This window comes from Kogia breviceps, chromosome 7 (assembly GCF_026419965.1).
Source record: "Kogia breviceps isolate mKogBre1 chromosome 7, mKogBre1 haplotype 1, whole genome shotgun sequence".
Classification (NCBI taxonomy): Eukaryota; Metazoa; Chordata; class Mammalia; order Artiodactyla; family Physeteridae; genus Kogia; species Kogia breviceps.
The window spans coordinates 107673345-107692145 of NC_081316.1; the positions used below are offsets into that span (position 1 = coordinate 107673345).

At 53.9% G+C, this 18801-nt stretch overlaps 1 protein-coding gene across 4 annotated transcripts; it reads left to right on the top strand.

Annotated features, from left to right (window-relative positions):
• Positions 1-1978: 1978 nt before the first annotated feature.
• On the top strand, positions 1979-16264 carry ABCG4 (ATP binding cassette subfamily G member 4). Of its 4 annotated transcripts, XM_067039132.1 has the most exons (16): positions 1979-2048; positions 2765-3001; positions 3891-4143; positions 8402-8519; positions 8636-8768; positions 8901-8951; positions 9157-9302; positions 10462-10585; positions 10712-10826; positions 11021-11163; positions 12170-12268; positions 12494-12662; positions 12758-12858; positions 13948-14106; positions 14278-14396; positions 14512-16264. In XM_067039132.1, exons 3-16 carry the CDS (start codon positions 3906-3908, stop codon positions 14735-14737), a joined length of 1941 nt encoding a protein of 646 aa, XP_066895233.1. In that variant the 5' UTR covers positions 1979-2048; positions 2765-3001; positions 3891-3905; the 3' UTR covers positions 14738-16264. The 4 variants fall into 4 exon arrangements, with proteins under 4 accessions (XP_066895233.1, XP_066895232.1, XP_058924185.1 ...); XM_067039131.1 differs by lacking the exons at positions 1979-2048; positions 2765-3001 and adding an exon at positions 3117-3174; XM_059068202.2 differs by lacking the exons at positions 1979-2048; positions 2765-3001 and adding an exon at positions 3179-3256.
• The last annotated feature ends 2537 nt before the right edge of the window (positions 16265-18801 follow it).

The window sequence follows — 18801 nt, forward strand, 5'->3', positions numbered from 1 at the left end:
ACTGACTCAGAAACTCTGGGAAGGGGGCCTCGTGATCTGTGTTGTAAGGAGCCCTCCAGGGGATACTCATGTGTGCTAAGCTTGAGAACTATTGCTCTCGAGTTACAAGGTCTCTTCCAGGAGGTAGAGGTGTGCGTTCTACGGAATCAAAGTTCTGTCTTGGAAGGTATGTGGAAGGAGTTGGGGGTATCTCCCAGAATGCAAAGGGTCTGTCCTAGTGGACCTCTAGAAGGTTAGAAAACTTTTATATCCTAGAATGGGAAGAAGCCTGTTTAGGGGAGTGGAGATGGATCTGCTTCATAAAATGGGAAGGTGACACTATTAGGGAATGAGGAAGTTTGACATAGTAGATCAAGTTATCGTTTAGAATGTGTAGTCTTGGTTTTGGATCCCTGGATCCACGACATGAGCTGTGTGACCTCATACTTGTACTTAACATTTCTGAGCTTCCGTTTCCTTATCTGAAACATGGGAGGATAATACTGGCCTCATAAAATTGCTGTGAGGACTGGTTAGACTGTTTAGTCAATACATGGCTATAGAGTGGGTTTTCTGTGCACAAGTTCTGGGGATTCAGGGGAGAAAGAGACAGACCTAGCTCTTTCTTCAGAGATCATATCTCTATGCTGAGAGCCTAGCACATAGCAGGTATTCAGCAAATGTAGTTTCCCCTCCTTTGCCAAGGAAATGGGAGATTCTTCTGCGGGAAATGAAATGACCTTGAACCATGGTAAGTCTGACCTGGAGAGTAAGGATGTATGATCTGTTCTTGAGAATTAAAAATCATCATCTATTGCTGAGCACTTGAACACTTGAATCTCATAAGAACCTTTTCTTCTGAGAGGCAGATATGCAGGATTTTTTATCATCCCCATGACATGGATGAGATTCAGAGAGGTGGAGAAATTTGCTTGAGTACAAAACTAGCAAAAGCACAAAGGGTAGAATGCAAATCTTCCGACTGCAAATTCAGGACATGGAAGATGTGTTCGCAAAATGGAGAGGTGTCCTGTGTCCTAGAGAACGGGGAGGCCTGTTTCAGGGAAGAGAAAGGCTTTTAGTGGGTGCATGACAGGTGTTCTCACCCAGGGAATGGAAGGTTCATCAGGGCAGTGGTTCTCAACTTTGCCCATTCAGTGGGATCAGTTGGAGAGCGTTTTAAAATACCAATGCCTGGATTCTACCTTAGAGATCAGCATGACCTGCTTTGGAGTGTTACCTAAACATCTTTTTGACAGTCCCCAAGTGATGCTAACTCTGAACCAAGGCTGAGGACTGCTGCTCTGGGGCAGGGGGTGTGAACCGCACAGGGTGGAAAACTGGCAGAAGACTTGGAAATGTTGGTCTCTGAAGATAGGGAAGGCTGTCCTGAGGAATGGGGACAGAGCATTCCTAAGGGAGGGGAGGAAATTTTCCTGAAAATTGGAAAGTTGTATGCCAGGGAATGGGGGAGAGTGTCATTAAGCTATGGAGGTTATCTTGAGAGAATGAAGAGCCTGTCTAGGAAGTGGAGGGAGACAGTCCATTTGAGAATAGGGTTCCCAGAGGCTTCATAGCAGCGAGGACTTTAGGGTTTAAGCCCTGTTCTGTCACCAACTAAATGTGTCCTCTTGACCCATGGCTTAACCGTACTATGCCTCAGTTTCTTTATCTGTAAAGAGAGGTTGTAACACCAGCCTCATAGGGATATTGTGAGGATTAAATAAGATAATGCAACTGTTGGGGGGGAATCTACAGAAGAGCACTGGGGGTTAACTTGGAGAATGGGGGTTCCTGAGGAACAGTGGTGATGCGGCGCACGGGGTCAGGGGAAGGTAGAGAGGGCTGGATCCAAAATCTGTATGAAACTCTAAGTCACAGGGTGGAGCCTGGAGACGTCCTGCAGGGGCCGCCAGCCTCCAGGCTTCAGAGAGGCTGGCAGAGGCTGGGGACCAGCGGGGGAGAGGTTTGACTGCTAGTAACCTCTCATCTGCTGCAGCAAGGAGAAGCCTCAGCCACGGCAGCAGTACCAGCAGCCTCCCCTCCCATCCGTCTCTGCGGTGGGACAGGTGGGAATTTAAAAGCTCAGGTCACGTGTCTCTGCTGGCTAACCTACTTACTCCTTGAAGACTGGGGCGGGGGCAGGCAGGGGCCAAGAGGAGTTGCCTGAGGAAGGCTCGGAGCAGGGGAAAACCCCGAGAGCGCTCTGGGCACTTCCGTTTGAAGGCTTGTCGGGTGAGGGAGAGAATGCACACATATGTGAGAAGACGCCAAAGACAGTGTTCTGTGAGCCCTGTGCACGCGCTGGCACACATGTGCCTCCAGCATCAGGCAATGCCCGTCTTAAAGGCCCGAATTTGCCTGGGAGCATAAACATTTCTACAGTTGGAGCAGGCTGAGCTCTGGGTACCAGTTTAACCTTGGAGCTGCCTGCAAGCTCTCCCAAAGCAGCCACCCTCTGTCTCTTCTTAACTAGTCTCCTCGCCCTTAGAGAGGGAAAGGGTAGGCGGGGGAGGGGGTGGGGGAGGGAGGATGTCTCACGATTCTTGCTTTCAAAGCATTTTTATCTAGTTTGGGGATTCCCAGGGGATGCCTGAGCTCAAGGGCCAGAACTGAGGGAAATTAATGGGGGTGGTGGTGGTGCAGACAGGCTGACAGCTCCACAATCCCTTGAGAGTGACGGAATCTGCACCCCCAATTCCCCTCCCCCTCCGCCACCACCGTTGTATAGTCTGTAATCCAGGGACGTGTCCCCACTGAGTGACTTCAGCTCTCTCTTCCTCAGTGCCACCAAGTCGGCCCTTCGCCACCAATTCGCCAGTCCCGGGTCCACAACTGCACTCGCTGCGGCACCCCAGTCGCCGACGCGTCGCTCCCCTTCGCCGTCCTCGGCCCCCACGGGCTGCGGGGCGGCGCGGGCTCTTTAAGAACAGCGGGAAGGGCGAGCAGCAGCTTTGAGGAGAGCGCAGTCGCCCGGCGGGTTCGGGAGGACAAGCGCCGAGGATCGCGCTCAGGGAACCAGGTGTGCGCGGCCAAGCTGAGTAGGGGCGCGCCCCAGTCGCCCCTCCCCAACCCTGTCATCTCTCTTCAGACCTGAGGCCCGAGCCCTCCCCTGTCGCCCGCCCCGGCCCGGCCCCGCCCCGGCCCGGCCGCCGGGACCGGGAGCCGGGACGCCGGTGCCGCAGCCGGAGGCAGGTAAGAGGGCCTGGAGTCTTCATCCTCGGCCCGCGGCAGCGCTAAGCATCTCGGCTCCGCACAGGCCCGGGGGCGCCTCAAGGTGACCAGGCTTGCGGAAGATGGGAGGGGAATGAGCCCACCATGGGGGGCTTAGTTGGCAGTGGGGATTTTGAGTCCAGGTGGTGCGCCCATCTCTGGGGGGAGCCCAGGGCGCGCGGACCCAGGGGTGCAGGCGGGAGGGGCTAGCCAGGGCGTCTCGCCCAGGGATGGGGAGGGAACGCAGCGGGAGGCCCAGAGCCTCCTCTTCCTCCGCCTTCGCCTGGTCCACCCTGTGCTCACCCGGCTACCCTGACCTCCTAGCCTGCAGCCTCCGCCAGCCACCCCTTCCCCCCACCCCCTATCCAGTCCCCTGGGGCTGCTGGCCTGCGGGGTAAGGAGATTAGAGCCTCCGTGGGGAGGAGGGAGCGGGTGCGGGCTTCGAGGGGCCGAGCTGGGGCCAGGCTAGGGCTGGGGCTGCCCGGAACCGAGGAGAGGTCGGGACTGATCGTTGCTGCGCGGGGAGTGGTGGTCGGGGGAGGGCAGATGCTCTGGCGGTGGGATGTGGGCTGCTCGCAGTAGCCGGTCTACCCTGAGAAGGAGGCGGGGAGTGGGGGAGAGGGCACATTAGAAAGCAAGGGAGCTCTGAGCCAGGGATCGGGGTCTGCCCCCAAACTGAGCAGGCCCTCTCCCTGCAGGCCGGCAGCAGCGTGATGGCGGAGAAGGCGCTGGAGGCCGTGGGCTGTGGACTAGGACCTGGGGCTGTGGCCATGGCCGTGGCGCTGGAGGATGGGGCGGAGCCCCCTATGCTGACCACACACCTGAAGAAGGTGGAGAACCACATCACCGAAGCCCAGCGCTTCTCCCACCTACCCAAGCGCTCAGCCGTGGACATCGAGTTTGTGGAGCTGTCCTATTCCGTGAGGGAGGGACCCTGCTGGCGCAAACGGGGTAAGGGAGCAGCCTGATGGGGAGCTGTGAGCCCCCATGAGTTGCCCCTTTGGGAGCATGAGGCCTGGATGTCCCCTCTTCTGCAAATCCGGCAGGAGCGGGTCCACTAAAATCTATGCCCCTCATTCACTGTGCACACAGCTGAGGTGCCAGGGGTCTGCACTCCCCCTACACCTGTAAGCACCATGGGACACTAGATTCAATTGGTTATTTCCTCTTCCAAGTTGACACTATCACCCCTGGTCCATGAGGAGTTTTCCTTCATTGTTTCAGGTAGAGCTCCTGCCTCTGAGGGCTGATACGAGAAAGTAGGGGCTGCGCTGTAGGGGTTGTCCTCAGTGGTTAGCAAAAATCCTTGGACCTACAGAGCTCTGCTAATTTTAAAAGATGTTCTCATTCCTGTCTTCTTACTTCGTTCTTGCCAAAGTCCTCCGAGGCATGGAAGGTGAAGGCTTGACAGGATAGATGACATCCCTGTATTACTAATAAGGAAACTGAGGCCCAGAGAAGTTGAGTAACTTGACCAATGTCACACAGCTAATAAGTGGCAGACTTGGGACCAGAAGCCAGGTTTTCCAGTTCTCCATGCAGCGTTCCCTTCTCTCTCTTAACTTTCCTGTTAAGCATTCCCATCTCCTCCTTGTTTCTCCCATTAGGACAGTGGGGTAAGGTCTGGCTGGGGCTCTGAGTTCCTTTGAACCCCCGACCATCTCCTGCATCCCTTGCAGCTTTTGCCCCGCACCCCATCCTCCCTGCCCTGGGCAGGTTGAGCTGGGAATAGGGAAGCTGGGTTTTTCCCCAGAGCCTGGGTGTGGATCAGGGGTGGAGATGGGACATTGTTCTCTGAGGTTTAAGAATTGTTTGGGGTGTTTCAGAGCAGGGCTGAGCCTGAGCTCTTTCTGCACTTCCTACTCTCACTCCCATGTGGGACCAAAAGGTCACAGGGCCTGAGCCACTGGAAACTGAGGTATCCGGGCTCCCTGCTCAGCACCTTAATGCTAAGCAGCCTCTCGGCCCTGAGACCAGCTCCGGGCCAAATGAGGAGGTAGTTGTTATTTTCCTAGCCCTCACAGTTTCAAGGAGAAATGAAGATACAAAAGAAATGGGCCAGCTCTCTGGTTGCTTCAAGCCACTAGCTACAACGAATGGGCACCCCTGACCAGGTCCTTCCCTCCTTTGTCCTTGCCAGCCCCATTCTGCTTTACTGGCCATTTTGCCATCTCGTCCATCCCTTGCCCTTTTCTCTGCCCTCTGTCCTCCTCTTTCTGCCTTCTCTTTTCACTTGAATCCCTGTCCCCTTCTCTGGAGGACAGAAGGCAATTAGAGGTAGGCAGAGAGGAAAAAGAACAAGGGGCGTGGAGAGAGGGAGATTTCTGTCTTTCCCATGTAAGGATTTGTCACTCACCTCTCCTAATTACAAAGGACATTTCTTGATTTTTAAAACCCTTTTCTATTAATTTTTATTAATTATCTTACTTATTATTCATAATAACCTTATTATGTCCTTGGGAGGAGATATACTATCCTTATTTTATAGATGAGGAAATGGAGGCCCTGAAGGATTAAGTGACTTCATAAAATTGTGAAGAGAGTTACTGACTGAGGCAGACCTAGAACTGTGGTGGGTCTCCATCCTGAAGGCATGGCAGGCCCCTCCCATGCTGAGCAGTTGTGGTCCAGCAGGAGTCCCAAGACATGGGTTCCTAGCCACTTGTAAGCTGTGTGACCTTGGGCAGGCTGCCTACCCTCTCTTGGCCTTACTTTCCTCGTCTGTAAACAGGGATGATAAGAATACCCAGCACACAGGCTTGTGCGGCGCAGCTGAGATGTTAGCTGTGAAAATGCTTTGTGAAAGGCAAGCATAGGGTGATATTTGAATTTGGCAATGGTGTTCAATCAAGCGCTTGGTGGGGATTAAATGAAGGGAGGGGTCATCATTGTCAATTTCTTCCCCTGCAAAAGAAATCGCTTCCTGTGAGTAGCTCTGAAAGGCATACACTGGCATGCACAACCACATGTCTTTCTAATTGACGGCGATGATGAATGAGGCAGAGGGTTGGAATCCATGATTTCCCCTCTCCCAGTAAAGAACTTGCTGTGTGTGTGACCTTGGGTAAGTCACTGGATGTCTCTGGGCCTCAGTTGCCTCATCCATGTTGCTACAGCAGTGACTGAGGCAATGAGCTTTGTAAACTGGAAAGCACCATACGGGCAGTTGGTGCGATCAGGATCCCAGAGTGGGCAGCAGATGATCCCCTGTCTGACCGGATATGTCCAGAGGGACGGCTGGGTTCTGCGGAGGGAGGGTGAAAGATCACATCCCTCCATTGCCTCTGCTAAGGAGATAGAATGGAGAGGGAATTGGGCTCTGTACAGGTGGGAGGAGGGTGGTAGTGAGCAAAGTATCTGGTAGGGGATTGGTGTTTCGGCCTCACTGAGGCAGGTCTGCAAGCACAGCAGGCAAGGCCAGCCTCCCTGGCTTCACCTTTCCTCTCCACCCACTTGTCTCACCAGTTGACTCCATGGAGTCTCTGCCCTTTGTTCCCTGGATTGTATTACATATATGCTGTTGTATAGCAGAGCTTTTCCTCCCAAAGCCTGGAGAGCCTCTGCCTTCCTTTTCCATTTTGAAATGCTGCTCATCCTTCAAGACTTAGCTCAAATGCCACCTCTTCCATGAAGCCATTCCTGATTTTCCCCTTGCCCTTCCACCCTCATCAGTTCCATTTTCTGCATTCTCATTGCACATGATTTGTACTTCTGTTAACCCTTATTTTATCTTTCTTCAGGTCCATAGATGGTTTCTTGTCCATCTTTTTAATCTAGACTATCACCATCTTGAGTGCAGGAACTGTCTTCCTCATTTTTTTGGTGCACTGTCTGGTACAGAGCTTGGAATGTAGTATATATCAATAAGCGCTTGCCAAATGGGATTAATTATAAAATGTCACTTGTTTTCAATGGGCTCTATGTGCCAAGCACTGTGTCATATGCTTTACATGTATTATCTCATTGAATCCTTATAGCAACCCTATGAGATAGGTACTATCATCCTCATTTTACAGATGAGGGACCTGGAGCTCAGAGAGGTTAAGCAACTTGCCCAAGGTCACACAGCTGGTAAGTGTGGAGCCAGAATTTGAACGTAGATCCACCCGACTCCAAACTGGTACTCTTAATGCATATGCTGCATCCCAGTGAGTGAATGAAAGGTGAGATTTTACTGGGCCATGTTAGGGTCTGCAGAGACAAGCCTGGTGGGCAGAGAGAGCACCCCAAAGAAGGCTTTTTAGAATGCGGCCAAGGCTCTGAGAACACACACTCATAGAACCAACACTTATTGAGCATCTAGTATGTGCCAGCCAGTCTGCTAAGGTTACAAAGATGAGAAAGACACAGACCCTTCCCCCTAGGAGCTCACTGACGAAGAGACTGGAGGAGGGGAATGAGGAGCAGGCACATCAAGTAACAAATGTGTTGGCATGTGAGAAGTGCTATGGGAGCGCAGAGGACAGTCAGCCAGCTCAGGTTGGATCATCGGGAAAGTCTTCCTGGAGGGGATGAGAGGGTGGCCGCTGTGTTTGTAGAAGAGAAGAGGCTACTGTAACTTTGATCTCCTCTCCACGCCCATCCGTCAGATGTGGGGGTTTTCCCTTGGCCTTCAGAAGAGCACTGCCGGGCTTCCCTGGTGGCACGGTGGTTAAGAATCCGCCTGCCAGTGCAGGGGACAAGGGTTCGAGCCCTGGTCCGGCAGGATCTCACATGCCGTGGAGCAACTAAGCCCGTGTGCCACAATTACTGAGCCTGCACTCTAGAGCCCACATGCCACAACTACTGAAGCCCGTGTACCTAGAGCCTGTGCTCCGCAACAAGAGAAGCCGCCGCAATGAGAAGCCCGTGCACGGCAAAGAAGAGTAGTCCCTGCTCACTGCAACTAGAGAGAGCCCGCGCACGGCAACAAAGACCCAATGCAGCCAAAAATAAATAAATAAATAAATAAATTTATTAAAAAAAAAAAAAAGAAGAAGAAGAAGAACATTGTCATCTCGGGTACTTTGACATTAGCGGTGGTCGTTTCTAGGGGGACGGGATGAGAGCGTATAGGTTATTGTTGGGGCTCTGAGGGTCGCTCCTCCATCCTAACCAATTCACAGTGAGTAGGGACTGCCTATTTCACTGACAGCCATGGCTCCTAAGAGTTTGGGGTGTCTCTGTTCATTGTAGCCCTGATCAAAAGTTCCTCCCTCCCTCACTGCAGGTTATAAGACTCTCCTTAAGTGCCTATCAGGTAAATTCTGCCGTCGGGAGCTGATTGGCATCATGGGGCCCTCAGGGGCTGGCAAGTCCACGTTCATGAACATCTTGGCAGGATACAGGTGAGGACAAGGCTGGGGTAGAATGAGGGCAGGACCAGGCAGAGGGGTCCCCTGGGGAGCACAGAAGTTGTTCTGAAGTGACCCTGAGCCCCATCCCCCAACCAACGTTCCTTCAGGGAGTCTGGAATGAAGGGGCAGATCCTGGTCAACGGGAGGCCAAGGGAACTGAGGACGTTCCGAAAGATGTCCTGTTACATCATGCAGGACGACATGCTGCTGCCACACCTCACAGTGTTGGAAGCCATGATGGTGAGAACTGGATGGCCATCCCCTCCTCCTAGTCCTCCCTTTATCTGCTGTCCCCGTCCTTCCCATTGGCTAAGGGGTCAAGGCTGTGCCCCCTCCCACACATATCTGATCCGCCTTCTCTCTGGGCCCCAGGTCTCTGCTAACCTGAAGCTAAGTGAGAAGCAGGAGGTGAAGAAGGAGCTGGTGAGTGGGGGAGGGTGGGGGGAGGGGACGGGACAGCTGCCCTTTTCAGTGTTGCTGAGTTCTGGGGCCCCCGAGTTGGGTGGTAGGAGAGGGGTGGCCAAGGCTGGGACATCACACTTCAGGGAGATGCTTACTTAAATTGGGGTGGTGCTGGGGGAAGCAGAGACTCTGAAGCTGACATGGGGTGGGTGGGCGGCTGGGCCAGGTGACAGAGATCCTGACAGCACTGGGCCTGATGTCCTGCTCCCACACGAGGACAGCTCTGCTCTCCGGAGGGCAGAGGAAGCGCCTGGCCATCGCCCTGGAGCTGGTCAACAACCCACCTGTCATGTTCTTTGACGAGCCCACCAGGTATCTCTCCCCCTCCTCTCCCACCAGGATACCTCCTCCCCTCAGCCCAGAGCCAGGGCTAGAGGCTGCATCTGCTCCACTGCCTGAGACAAGAGCATGTGTTTGTAGCCTCCTGGGGCCAGAGAAGGGCTCCACCCCTGCCAATCCTGTTGCCATAGCAGCCCCATCCTTCACCCTAGCAGAAATCCAGATGTCCTCCTTGACAGATGTCACCTGCTCCTTCTCTCCCCCACAGCCAATCAATTGCCAAGTCCTGCTGATTCTACGTTCTTTTTCCATCTCTCAGATTCGCCCCACCCCCATTCTTAGTGTCAGTGCTTAAATTCAGGACATCATCAACTCTTGCCTGCATTTCTGCAATAGACTCCTATCTCCTCATCTCCAGTCTCTCCCAGACCATCCTTCTTCCAAACTGCAACCAGAGTGAACTTCCTAAAAGAAAAGTCTGACAATACTCACTCCCCTGCTTAAAAATATGCAGTGATTCCCATTTGCCCTCAGAATGAAGTCAGAGGACTTACAAGGTCCTGGTCTGAACCTATTTCTCTGACCTCACATCTTGCTTCACACTGTCTTGTATTTCATGCTCTAATAATACTGAATCACTTATAATTCTCTTAGTCCAGCCATGTGTTTCATGCCTCTGAGCTTTGCACATGCTGTGGCTTCTGCTTGGAATGCCCTTCACCACCGCACCTGCCCTTCCTCCCTCCCTCACCTGGCTTAGCTCTTTCTTTTGCCAGACTCACTCAGGAACCTTCTCTGACTACCCTCCAACACCTTTGTACAACAGAGCTGAATCATCCCCCGACTTCACCCCATGTTTCTACAGCATGGTCCACATTATCTCAAATGATCTGTGCATTTCTCTCTCTCTCCCTCCCAACCAGAGTCTATGTCTTACTTATTAATCTTTGTAATCCCGGTGCCTGGCATTCAACAGGTGCTTAATAATTGCTTGTTACGCCTAACAGTACTCTGGGCTTCTTGGTACCTCCAAATGTCTGAATCGTACAGTGTGGATGGGATAAAGGGATGGCCGGGGTGACCCCCTTCCTGTCAGCTCCCTCGCCCTCATAGCAGCTGCCCCCCCCCAAACAGTCCCTTCCCTTGTCTCTGCCCACCTCACCCCGCCCCCTGGTGGCCTCTCTCTGGACAGTGGTCTGGACAGCGCTTCCTGTTTCCAAGTGGTGTCCCTCATGAAGTCCCTGGCCCAGGGGGGCCGTACTATCATCTGCACCATCCACCAGCCCAGTGCCAAGCTCTTTGAGATGTTTGACAAGGTGAGGGTCTCTGGGACTCAAAGGTGACCGGCCTGCGATGGGGATAGGGAAGGGGTCAGTAGAGGTGTCATGGGACCTGCCTGACCCGCTTGTGGTGTTTTCCTCCTCCTTCTCTTTCTGCCTCAGCTCTATATCCTGAGCCAGGGTCAGTGCATCTTCAAGGGCGTGGTCACCAACCTGATCCCCTATCTGAAGGGGCTCGGCCTGCACTGCCCCACCTACCACAACCCAGCTGACTTCAGTGAGTGGGGGCCTGTCTGTAGGGGCTGGGTTATGGTGGCGGGCCAAACCTGGGGGTTCAGATCATGCATTTGGGCCTCCCAGGGGCAGAGATCTCACTGTCGCCTGCCTTCCGCGCACACCCAAGGAAGGGCTGGCTCGCCCTTGGGAAGCAAGGATAGATCTTAGCTGAGCACACCCCTCTGTGTCCCCCAGTCATCGAGGTGGCCTCTGGCGAGTACGGAGACCTGAATCCCCTGCTGTTCAGGGCTGTGCAGAATGGGCTCTGTGCCATGGCAGAGAAGAAGAGCAGCCCTGAGAAGAATGAGGTCCCTGCCCCCTGTCCCCCTTGCCCTCCGGTGAGTAAGGGTGGAGAGGGCAGAGTGCAGAGTGGGGGAGGAGAGAGAGGACCTTGGACATGGCCCTGCCAAAGAGGACATGCCCCAGAGGCATCACAACCACTGGGTACTTAGAAAGAACCCAGGACTTGGAATAGACCTGCTATTAGCTGTGTGACTTTGGGCATATTACTTAACCTCTCTGAGCTTCGACTTTCATTTATTTGTTCAACAAATTTTTACTGAGCGTCTGTAGCATGTTGTCCTTAGTGCCACCTGGTAAGCAAGACTGAAGCTGTCTCTGGCCTTGTGGCCAGTGTGGTTTACTATCATCACTAACTTGAAGGTGATGATACTTATTTCACAGGGTTTTTGGGAGGACTAATTAGATCATCACACAAAGCTCTTCGCACTCTAGCTGGTACAGTTGGTGTTCATTGCATGCCAGCTCCCGTCCTTAAATGAGATACTATAACCCTGGAGGACTGGGAGGGTTATTGTTGCTTTCGTCATCATCATTTTTTTGGTCATCATTATTATCATTATTAATAATATTGTGAAATTGGTGGCATAAAGGTATTATACCCTTAGGGTAAATGTTTTCAATGGATTAAAGAGTAGTGACTGGGGAATTCCCTGGTGGTCTACGGGTTAGGACTTTGTGATTTCACTGCCAAGGGTGTGGGTTCGATCCCTGGTCAGCCAGTAAGCGGCACGGTGCGGCCAAAAAAATAAATAAATGAATAAAATAAATAAAGAGAAGTGACTGATCTATTGGTAGCCCCCATGGGTGTCCTTAACTCCTTTCTATCTCCTCCCTCCCAAGTTTCTTCTCCCTCTTTGTGTCTCTCTCTGAATTTCACTCTGATTCACACCGCTAAGGCCAGCTTCCAGGTACCCAACTCAATGGTGGAGAATTCTGGAGGACCCTTGCCCCAGGGACGGGCTCAGGGGCTTTCCCACCAGCCGAGCTGGGTGCGTGGTGGGGGGTAGGGTAGGCTCACCTGATCCAGTTTCCTCTCTCCAGGAAGTGGATCCCATTGAAAGCCACACATTTGCCACCAGCACCCTCACACAGTTCTGCATCCTCTTCAAGAGGACCTTCTTGTCCATCCTCAGGGACACGGTGAGACATCAAGTTGGGGGAGGGGAGGCTGGCATAAGCCTGGCCTTGTGGGGTGTAGGATCCCAGCAGCTGGGATGGTGATGGGGCCCCTCCCCCAACAGCTCCCCCTCCTGCCCCCGTGGGTCTCGGTGCCTGTGAGGGCACACCCACACCCCTACCCAAGTGTGGCCTGCCCATCCCTAGCCTGTGATCCAGCCTCTCTCCTCGTGATCACCCCTCACACAGGTCCTGACCCACCTGCGGTTTGTGTCCCATGTGGTGATCGGCGTGCTCATTGGTCTCCTCTACCTGCACATCGGTGACGATGCCAGCAAGGTCTTCAACAACACGGGCTGCCTCTTCTTCTCCATGCTCTTCCTCATGTTTGCCGCCCTGATGCCAACTGTGCTTACCTGTGAGCCGAGCTGCCCTGGGCGTGGGGCGGGAGCGGGGGGCACGGGGTACGGCCAGGGTGCTGGACGGCTGTGCCTAATCGGCCTGTGTCCTCAGTCCCCTTAGAGATGGCCGTCTTCATGAGGGAGCATCTCAACTACTGGTACAGCCTCAAAGCGTATTACCTGGCCAAGACCATGGCCGATGTGCCCTTCCAGGTGAGCCTCTCCCCCCGCCCCGCCACACCTCCTCCCTCCTGTCTTGCTCCTTCCATCCTTGCCTGCTTGCCTCCCTTAACCTCGTTACCTGCCATCCTTTCCTTGACTTCTCACTTAGCAACAGGTGGTGAGCACCTACCACGCACCAGGCTCCATGCCAGGCACTAGGGATATAGCAACAAACATGATGGAAGTAGTCTTGACCTTGTGGAACTTACGTTCCGGTGAGAATAAGAGAGGACAAGCCGAAAATGATGAAAACAACAGCCCTACAAATGACTCTGTGAATCTTATTCGAGGCAGTAGAGAATAGCGTGGGCTCTGGAGCCGTACTCCTCCTCGTTAGCTGTGAGACATTGGGCAAGTCACCTAATCGCTCTTGGCTTCAGTGTCTTCATCTATAAAATGGAATGATGATAGTATCTACCTCGGGATTATTTATGAGAAGGAAATGAGTTAATACATGTAAAGTCCTCAGAATAGCGCTCAGCACATACTAAAGTACCCAATAACGTTTGCTGGGTTTGCTTGTTTTTATTGCCACCACTACCCTGTTCCAAACACCAGGGCCACCAATAATCCGTAGGGCACCTTTAAGCAAGTTAGAAAACGTATCCCTTCCTCAGGGTGGAGGCTGCACTGTGCTAGGGTGAGAAGAGCTCAGCTGGGGCTCCACCTTTGGCTGCCTCTTGGTTGGGCGCCTTGTGCAGGGAAGAACCTGCCCTACTGTACATGGTATGCTCGGTCCCTGTCCTCCAGGAGTTGATGGCATCCAGGGGGACAAAACGCTCTCATATATACAGTTAATTAACAATATAAGGAATATGCTGGTCCAGATGGAAAGGACCTTCAGAGAGGTCACCGTGCCTGAACGGGTCCGAGTGGCCCTGATGGAAGAGGTGAGACTGGAGGATGAATGAGATTCTTAGAGCCGGGGAGGAAGGGGATGTGTCAAGTTCATGTGACTGCATGAACCGGAGTGCAGAGGCAGGAGTGGGCACGGATGGTCTAGCAATTGCTGTCCTAGAGGTTCTGCCTGGGTGGAGTTCAGGGTCTTGGCCTCTGCCCAGCCCTGTGCCCACTCCTCAGGTGGTGTGCCCGGTGGTGTACTGCAGCATTGTGTACTGGATGACAGGCCAGCCAGCTGAGACCAGCCGCTTCCTTCTCTTCTCAGCCCTGGCCACTGCCACGGCCTTGGTGGCCCAGTCTTTGGGGCTGCTGATCGGAGCTGCCTCCAACTCCCTACAGGTGAGGGGCTGGTACGTGGCGACCCCCAAGAGGGGGGACGGAGTCTGGTGGAAGGAATCAGGGGCTTGCCTAAGGAATGGGATGGATCTATGGGAAACCTGGGGGCCACCCCAGTCCTGGGTCTGTCCTGATCACCCCTGTGATGGCCCGGTGGCCTTCCCTCCCCTCCAGGTGGCCACATTTGTGGGCCCAGTTACCGCCATCCCTGTCCTCTTGTTCTCCGGTTTCTTTGTCAGCTTCAAAACCATCCCCACTTACCTGCAATGGAGCTCCTACCTCTCCTATGTCAGGTCAGTGCCCCTTCCTCACCATCTGCCCCTGCTCCTCCCTGTAGGAGGCCATGCCCCAAGGGTGAGAGATGGCACCTGGGCTCTGTGTCCCTCTCTGATGCCCTTGCTTGCCTAGGTATGGCTTTGAGGGTGTGATTCTGACCATCTACGGCATGGAGCGAGGAGACCTGACCTGCTTGGAGGAACGCTGCCCTTTCCAGGAACCACAGAGCATCCTCCGAGCTCTGGATGTGGAGGATGCCAAGCTCTACATGGACTTCCTGGTCTTGGGCATCTTCTTTCTGGCCCTGCGGCTGCTGGCATACCTTGTGCTCCGTTACCGGGTCAAGTCAGAGAGATAGAGCTTTGCCCTGGCCTGCGCCCCAGCCCCTGCAGCAGGAAGCCCCCGGCCCCAGCCCTTTGGGACTGTTTTAACCTTGTAGACTTGGGTCCCGGCTGCCGGTGCAGCCGCCCTCCCCTCTCTCAGCTCCTCCACAGGCTGGTTGTTGGGCTGCGCTCCCAGCTGTGGCCCTGGGGCTGGGGGTGCCAGGCCTCCCCACCACGCCCAGGAGTCTTCCCAAGTTGACGCGGTCTGTAGGTCTGTAGCTTCCTCCCTCCTCTTTCCAACATCTGCATGCAAAGACCACGGGGAGGCTGCCACCCGCCTTCTGCCCCCACAACCCCCCTCCTCTGTTGTCTGTCTGGGAGCCCCAGGCTCCCTAGGACCCCACTGACAACTGACCAAAGTGGCCCCCCCGGGGGTCCCCACCACACAACTGTTTGTAAGCTGGGCTGTTATAGGGTTGGTGTTCCAGGGCTGGGCCCTGGTGGGGTCCCCTGGATGTCCCATTTGGACGTTGGAATGGAGCAGGGATGGACTCTGGAAGTCTCTTCCTCCTCCTCACCTCTCCCTGCCCCTAGACCCTGGCTGATTTGGACAATCTCTTGGGACAGAAGCTGGGTTTTCTGTCTGGATCATCCCTCCCAATCCTGGGGATTGGAGAGGCCTGGCGCCATGGGCCGTCCCCTGGACTCCTCCCCATCACCTCTGGTGGGGGCCGGGCCTGTGGCACCTCTGCAATAATATCTGTGTTTCTCTCCCATCCGCCAATGGAACTGGAGAATGCACTTTATTCTGGGGGGTGAGTGGGAGAAGGCCCAAGCCTCCTTTCCTGCTGCTCGCGTGGTCCCGCAATGCTCCCTCACCTCTCCTGAGTTACAGGCACATATATGCGAACAGGCAATCTCAGCCCTACACACACTCGCTGTCCCGCTGTGGCTCACACGGGAAGAGTGATGGTGGTGGTGGCGGTGGGTGCTGTGGGAAGGGCTGTGTCAACCTCCTCCCGGGGATTCTGCTTTGATTCTAAGGATGAGGCTGGTGCTGCCCGGGGCATCTCCAGGATCCCCAGGTGTCTACCCCCCAGTCTTCCATCCCTCCCTCCGTCCCAAGCCAGGGGTGGCACAGGGCACCAGCTCCCTGGAGTTCAGGACCCCACACAAGCACAAGCATGAGCATAAGATGAACTTGGCCACTGCCACCCCATGGCTCTTCTTTTGTGTGTCAAGCTGGCGATCTCACTCCCCTTCTCCTTCCATGGCCACTTGCTGCTCGTTCAAACTCTTGTCCACGTCTCTCCACCTGCTTTCTATCAGCCAAGGTGGGCCCTGGGCATCAGAGCGACAGACACACCTAGAACATGTCTGGCTTTCCTGGGGGTGCGGGTCTTCTGATTTCCCCTTCCCCTAGGGCTCTTGTCCCCCCTTCGTCCTGTACACACACCTCCCTACCTTCCTTACCCTGCCACGGATTCTCCCCGTCACACAGAGATGCCAGTTGTATTTGTGGGAGTTCACCCATTATTAATAAAACCTATATTTATACAGTATGCAGTGTGTAAATGTGTGTGGGTCTGGCAGCTGGTACCATGGGCTGTGAGAGCTCTTGGCAAGAAGTCTGTGAGCTTCAGGGAGGCTGTGGCAGGGGATGGGAAGTCAAGCTGGTGAATGTGTATCTTATGAGATATTTGTATCAAGCTTCACATCTTACAAATGCTTATGTTCATTTTCTCAAGGGAGTGTCAGGTCAACCCTGCATTAGCTCTCACGAAAACCCATTTTGCAGATGAGCGAACTGAGACTTGGGTTAAGTAACTTTCCCAAGGACCCTTAGCTAATGGAAGTGGGAACCAGCTCAGACAACCAGGTCTTCTGCCTCCGGACTCCTCATCCTTGGCCTCGGCCCATGATGCTTGTTACTGGTGGATCTGCAAGCTGCGTGCAGGGGCTCTGTGTCTGTTGCATAGGTGCATCCTTGCCTGAGTGATACGTGACTCTCTTTTCGGAACTCACTGAGCCCTGGCTCCCCGGTTGTGCCTGTGGGGGAGTGGGGAGGTTAGGGGCTGTGAAGGCAGTGAGAAGCAGAAAGGCCCAGGGACCTAAGCCCCAGGATGAGAGTGGCAGGGACCCCACTGGGCTCAGCACAACTTTCCTCATTTCTTCCTCGCTTCTTTCCTACCAAGCCACACTCCCATGGCCAAGCCGTCAACCACCAGGACTACAGATGGCTCTGGTAGCCTGAGATTTGGAGTAGGCAATTGTCCAGAAGGCCTTGAGGGCCGGTCGCAGGATGACCCAAGAAGCAGTACATTGTCTCTCCCTCTTCCCTCCTGATCCTGAGCTTGGGGACTGAAGGAAGGGGCTGCCATCAGTCCTGCCGGCTGCCTGGAATACCCTAGTTGTGCTATGTCCCGGGCTAGGGTAAGGCCCAATCTATGACCGGATGGGTGCTTGCCTGGAGATGGACTAACTTTGTTTCTTATGGGGGTGGGAGCGGGGGGTGGGAAGTGGGGCATGGGAATGGGACGTCTGAGTCCTAGCTCCTGGAATTCTAGCTAGCTTGAGGGGGCACTCTGGGTGCCACCTTCTCCCTGGAATGATACCAATACGTGCCTCCTAAAAGTCAGAGGGCACAAAATTCTGCCACTATATAGTCTTTCTTAAGATTCTTCATTTTTACTCTTTCTCTTTTAAGATTAAATTTAAAATACTCCCCAAAGAGTAAAATTTATAAATTCACACAGCTGTAAGTTCCCCTTGGAGCTAAAGGAAATGAACAGCCATTCCAGAGCCAGCAAGGGCCATTCAGGCACCGAGAACATTCGTAGACTGGCTCACATATTTGCGAAGAAAGCTCTTTTGGTTCTTGGAGCAACCCCATGAGGCTACTAGGATGAGTATGATCATTTCCTCCTTTTACAGAGAAGGAAACCAAGGCTTGGAGAAGCGACCTGAGCAAGCTCTCAAGATGCTGTGCTCTTGCCCCTGAGAACCACCTGCGATTTCTCCCCCCAGTTCTAGTAACCTGTAGAGGGGGGGGGCATCCAAGCATGTTTTGAAATGGGCCCACTCTCCCTGAATGCCGAACTTCCTGGACCCAGAGATCATTTCCTTCAACGCAGCTGCCTTCTGTGACAGGGTCTGTGCAAGGTGCTGGAGGGCAGAGATGACCAAAGCACTTCTCTGTGCTGTGGCTCTGTAGCACCTGCTGCTCCATCCTGAGGTCCGACGACAGAGCACATGCCCACAGTATGACTCACAGTACTTCTGTCTGCAAGAGGCCCGTCAAATTATATGTTATTAATAAAACCTACATGGCTGTCATGCCCCCTGGGGGTTAGGGGAGGGGAATATCTTGCTCTGAGCTGTGTCCAGTAACGCAGCCAGGGGCCTGTCAGTCTCACGTGGCTAGGTAAGTGGAGTGAAGCTAGAGGAGTCCTCCAGGCCTGAAATGTCACCCCTAAGATCACATTCACAGCGTTACTCTACCTCCTCTCCCCTCACCCCATCCTACTCCTCGTTCAGAACTTTGTTAGAATCAAATGTGCTCTTTTCCCTGCTGCCTGGAATGCCCTTCGCTTCTCTGCCTTTTTTTTTGCGGTACGCGGGCCTCTCACTGTTGTGGCCTCTCCCGCTGCGGAGCACAGGCTCCGGACGCGCAGGCTCAGCGGCGATGGCTCATGGGCCCAGCCGTTCCGCGGTACGTGGGATCCTCCCGGACCGGGGCACGAACCCGTGTCCCCTGCATCGGCAGGCGGACTCTCAACCACTGCGCCACCAGGGAGGCCCCCCACAGCTTATTTTTTAAGATCTAGTTCAAATGTCACCTCCTGTGCCAGAGGCAGTTAGTAACTTCCTCTCCCAGGCTTTCTCAAGGCTTCCGTCTCCTTCTGAAGTACCATCATTGGGCCCCTGGAGGGGAGCTGCTATGGTCTGGTCCCTGTTCACTTTGTTCTGGTTGCTCGATACTAGCCCAATAACACGTGTTCAGTGAAAGAACAGATGTTTACATGTATAAGTGAAATATCCACACTGTCCTCTGTCTGGATGGAGGGTAGAGATCATAAAGCCCTCTTCTCAGCCCTGC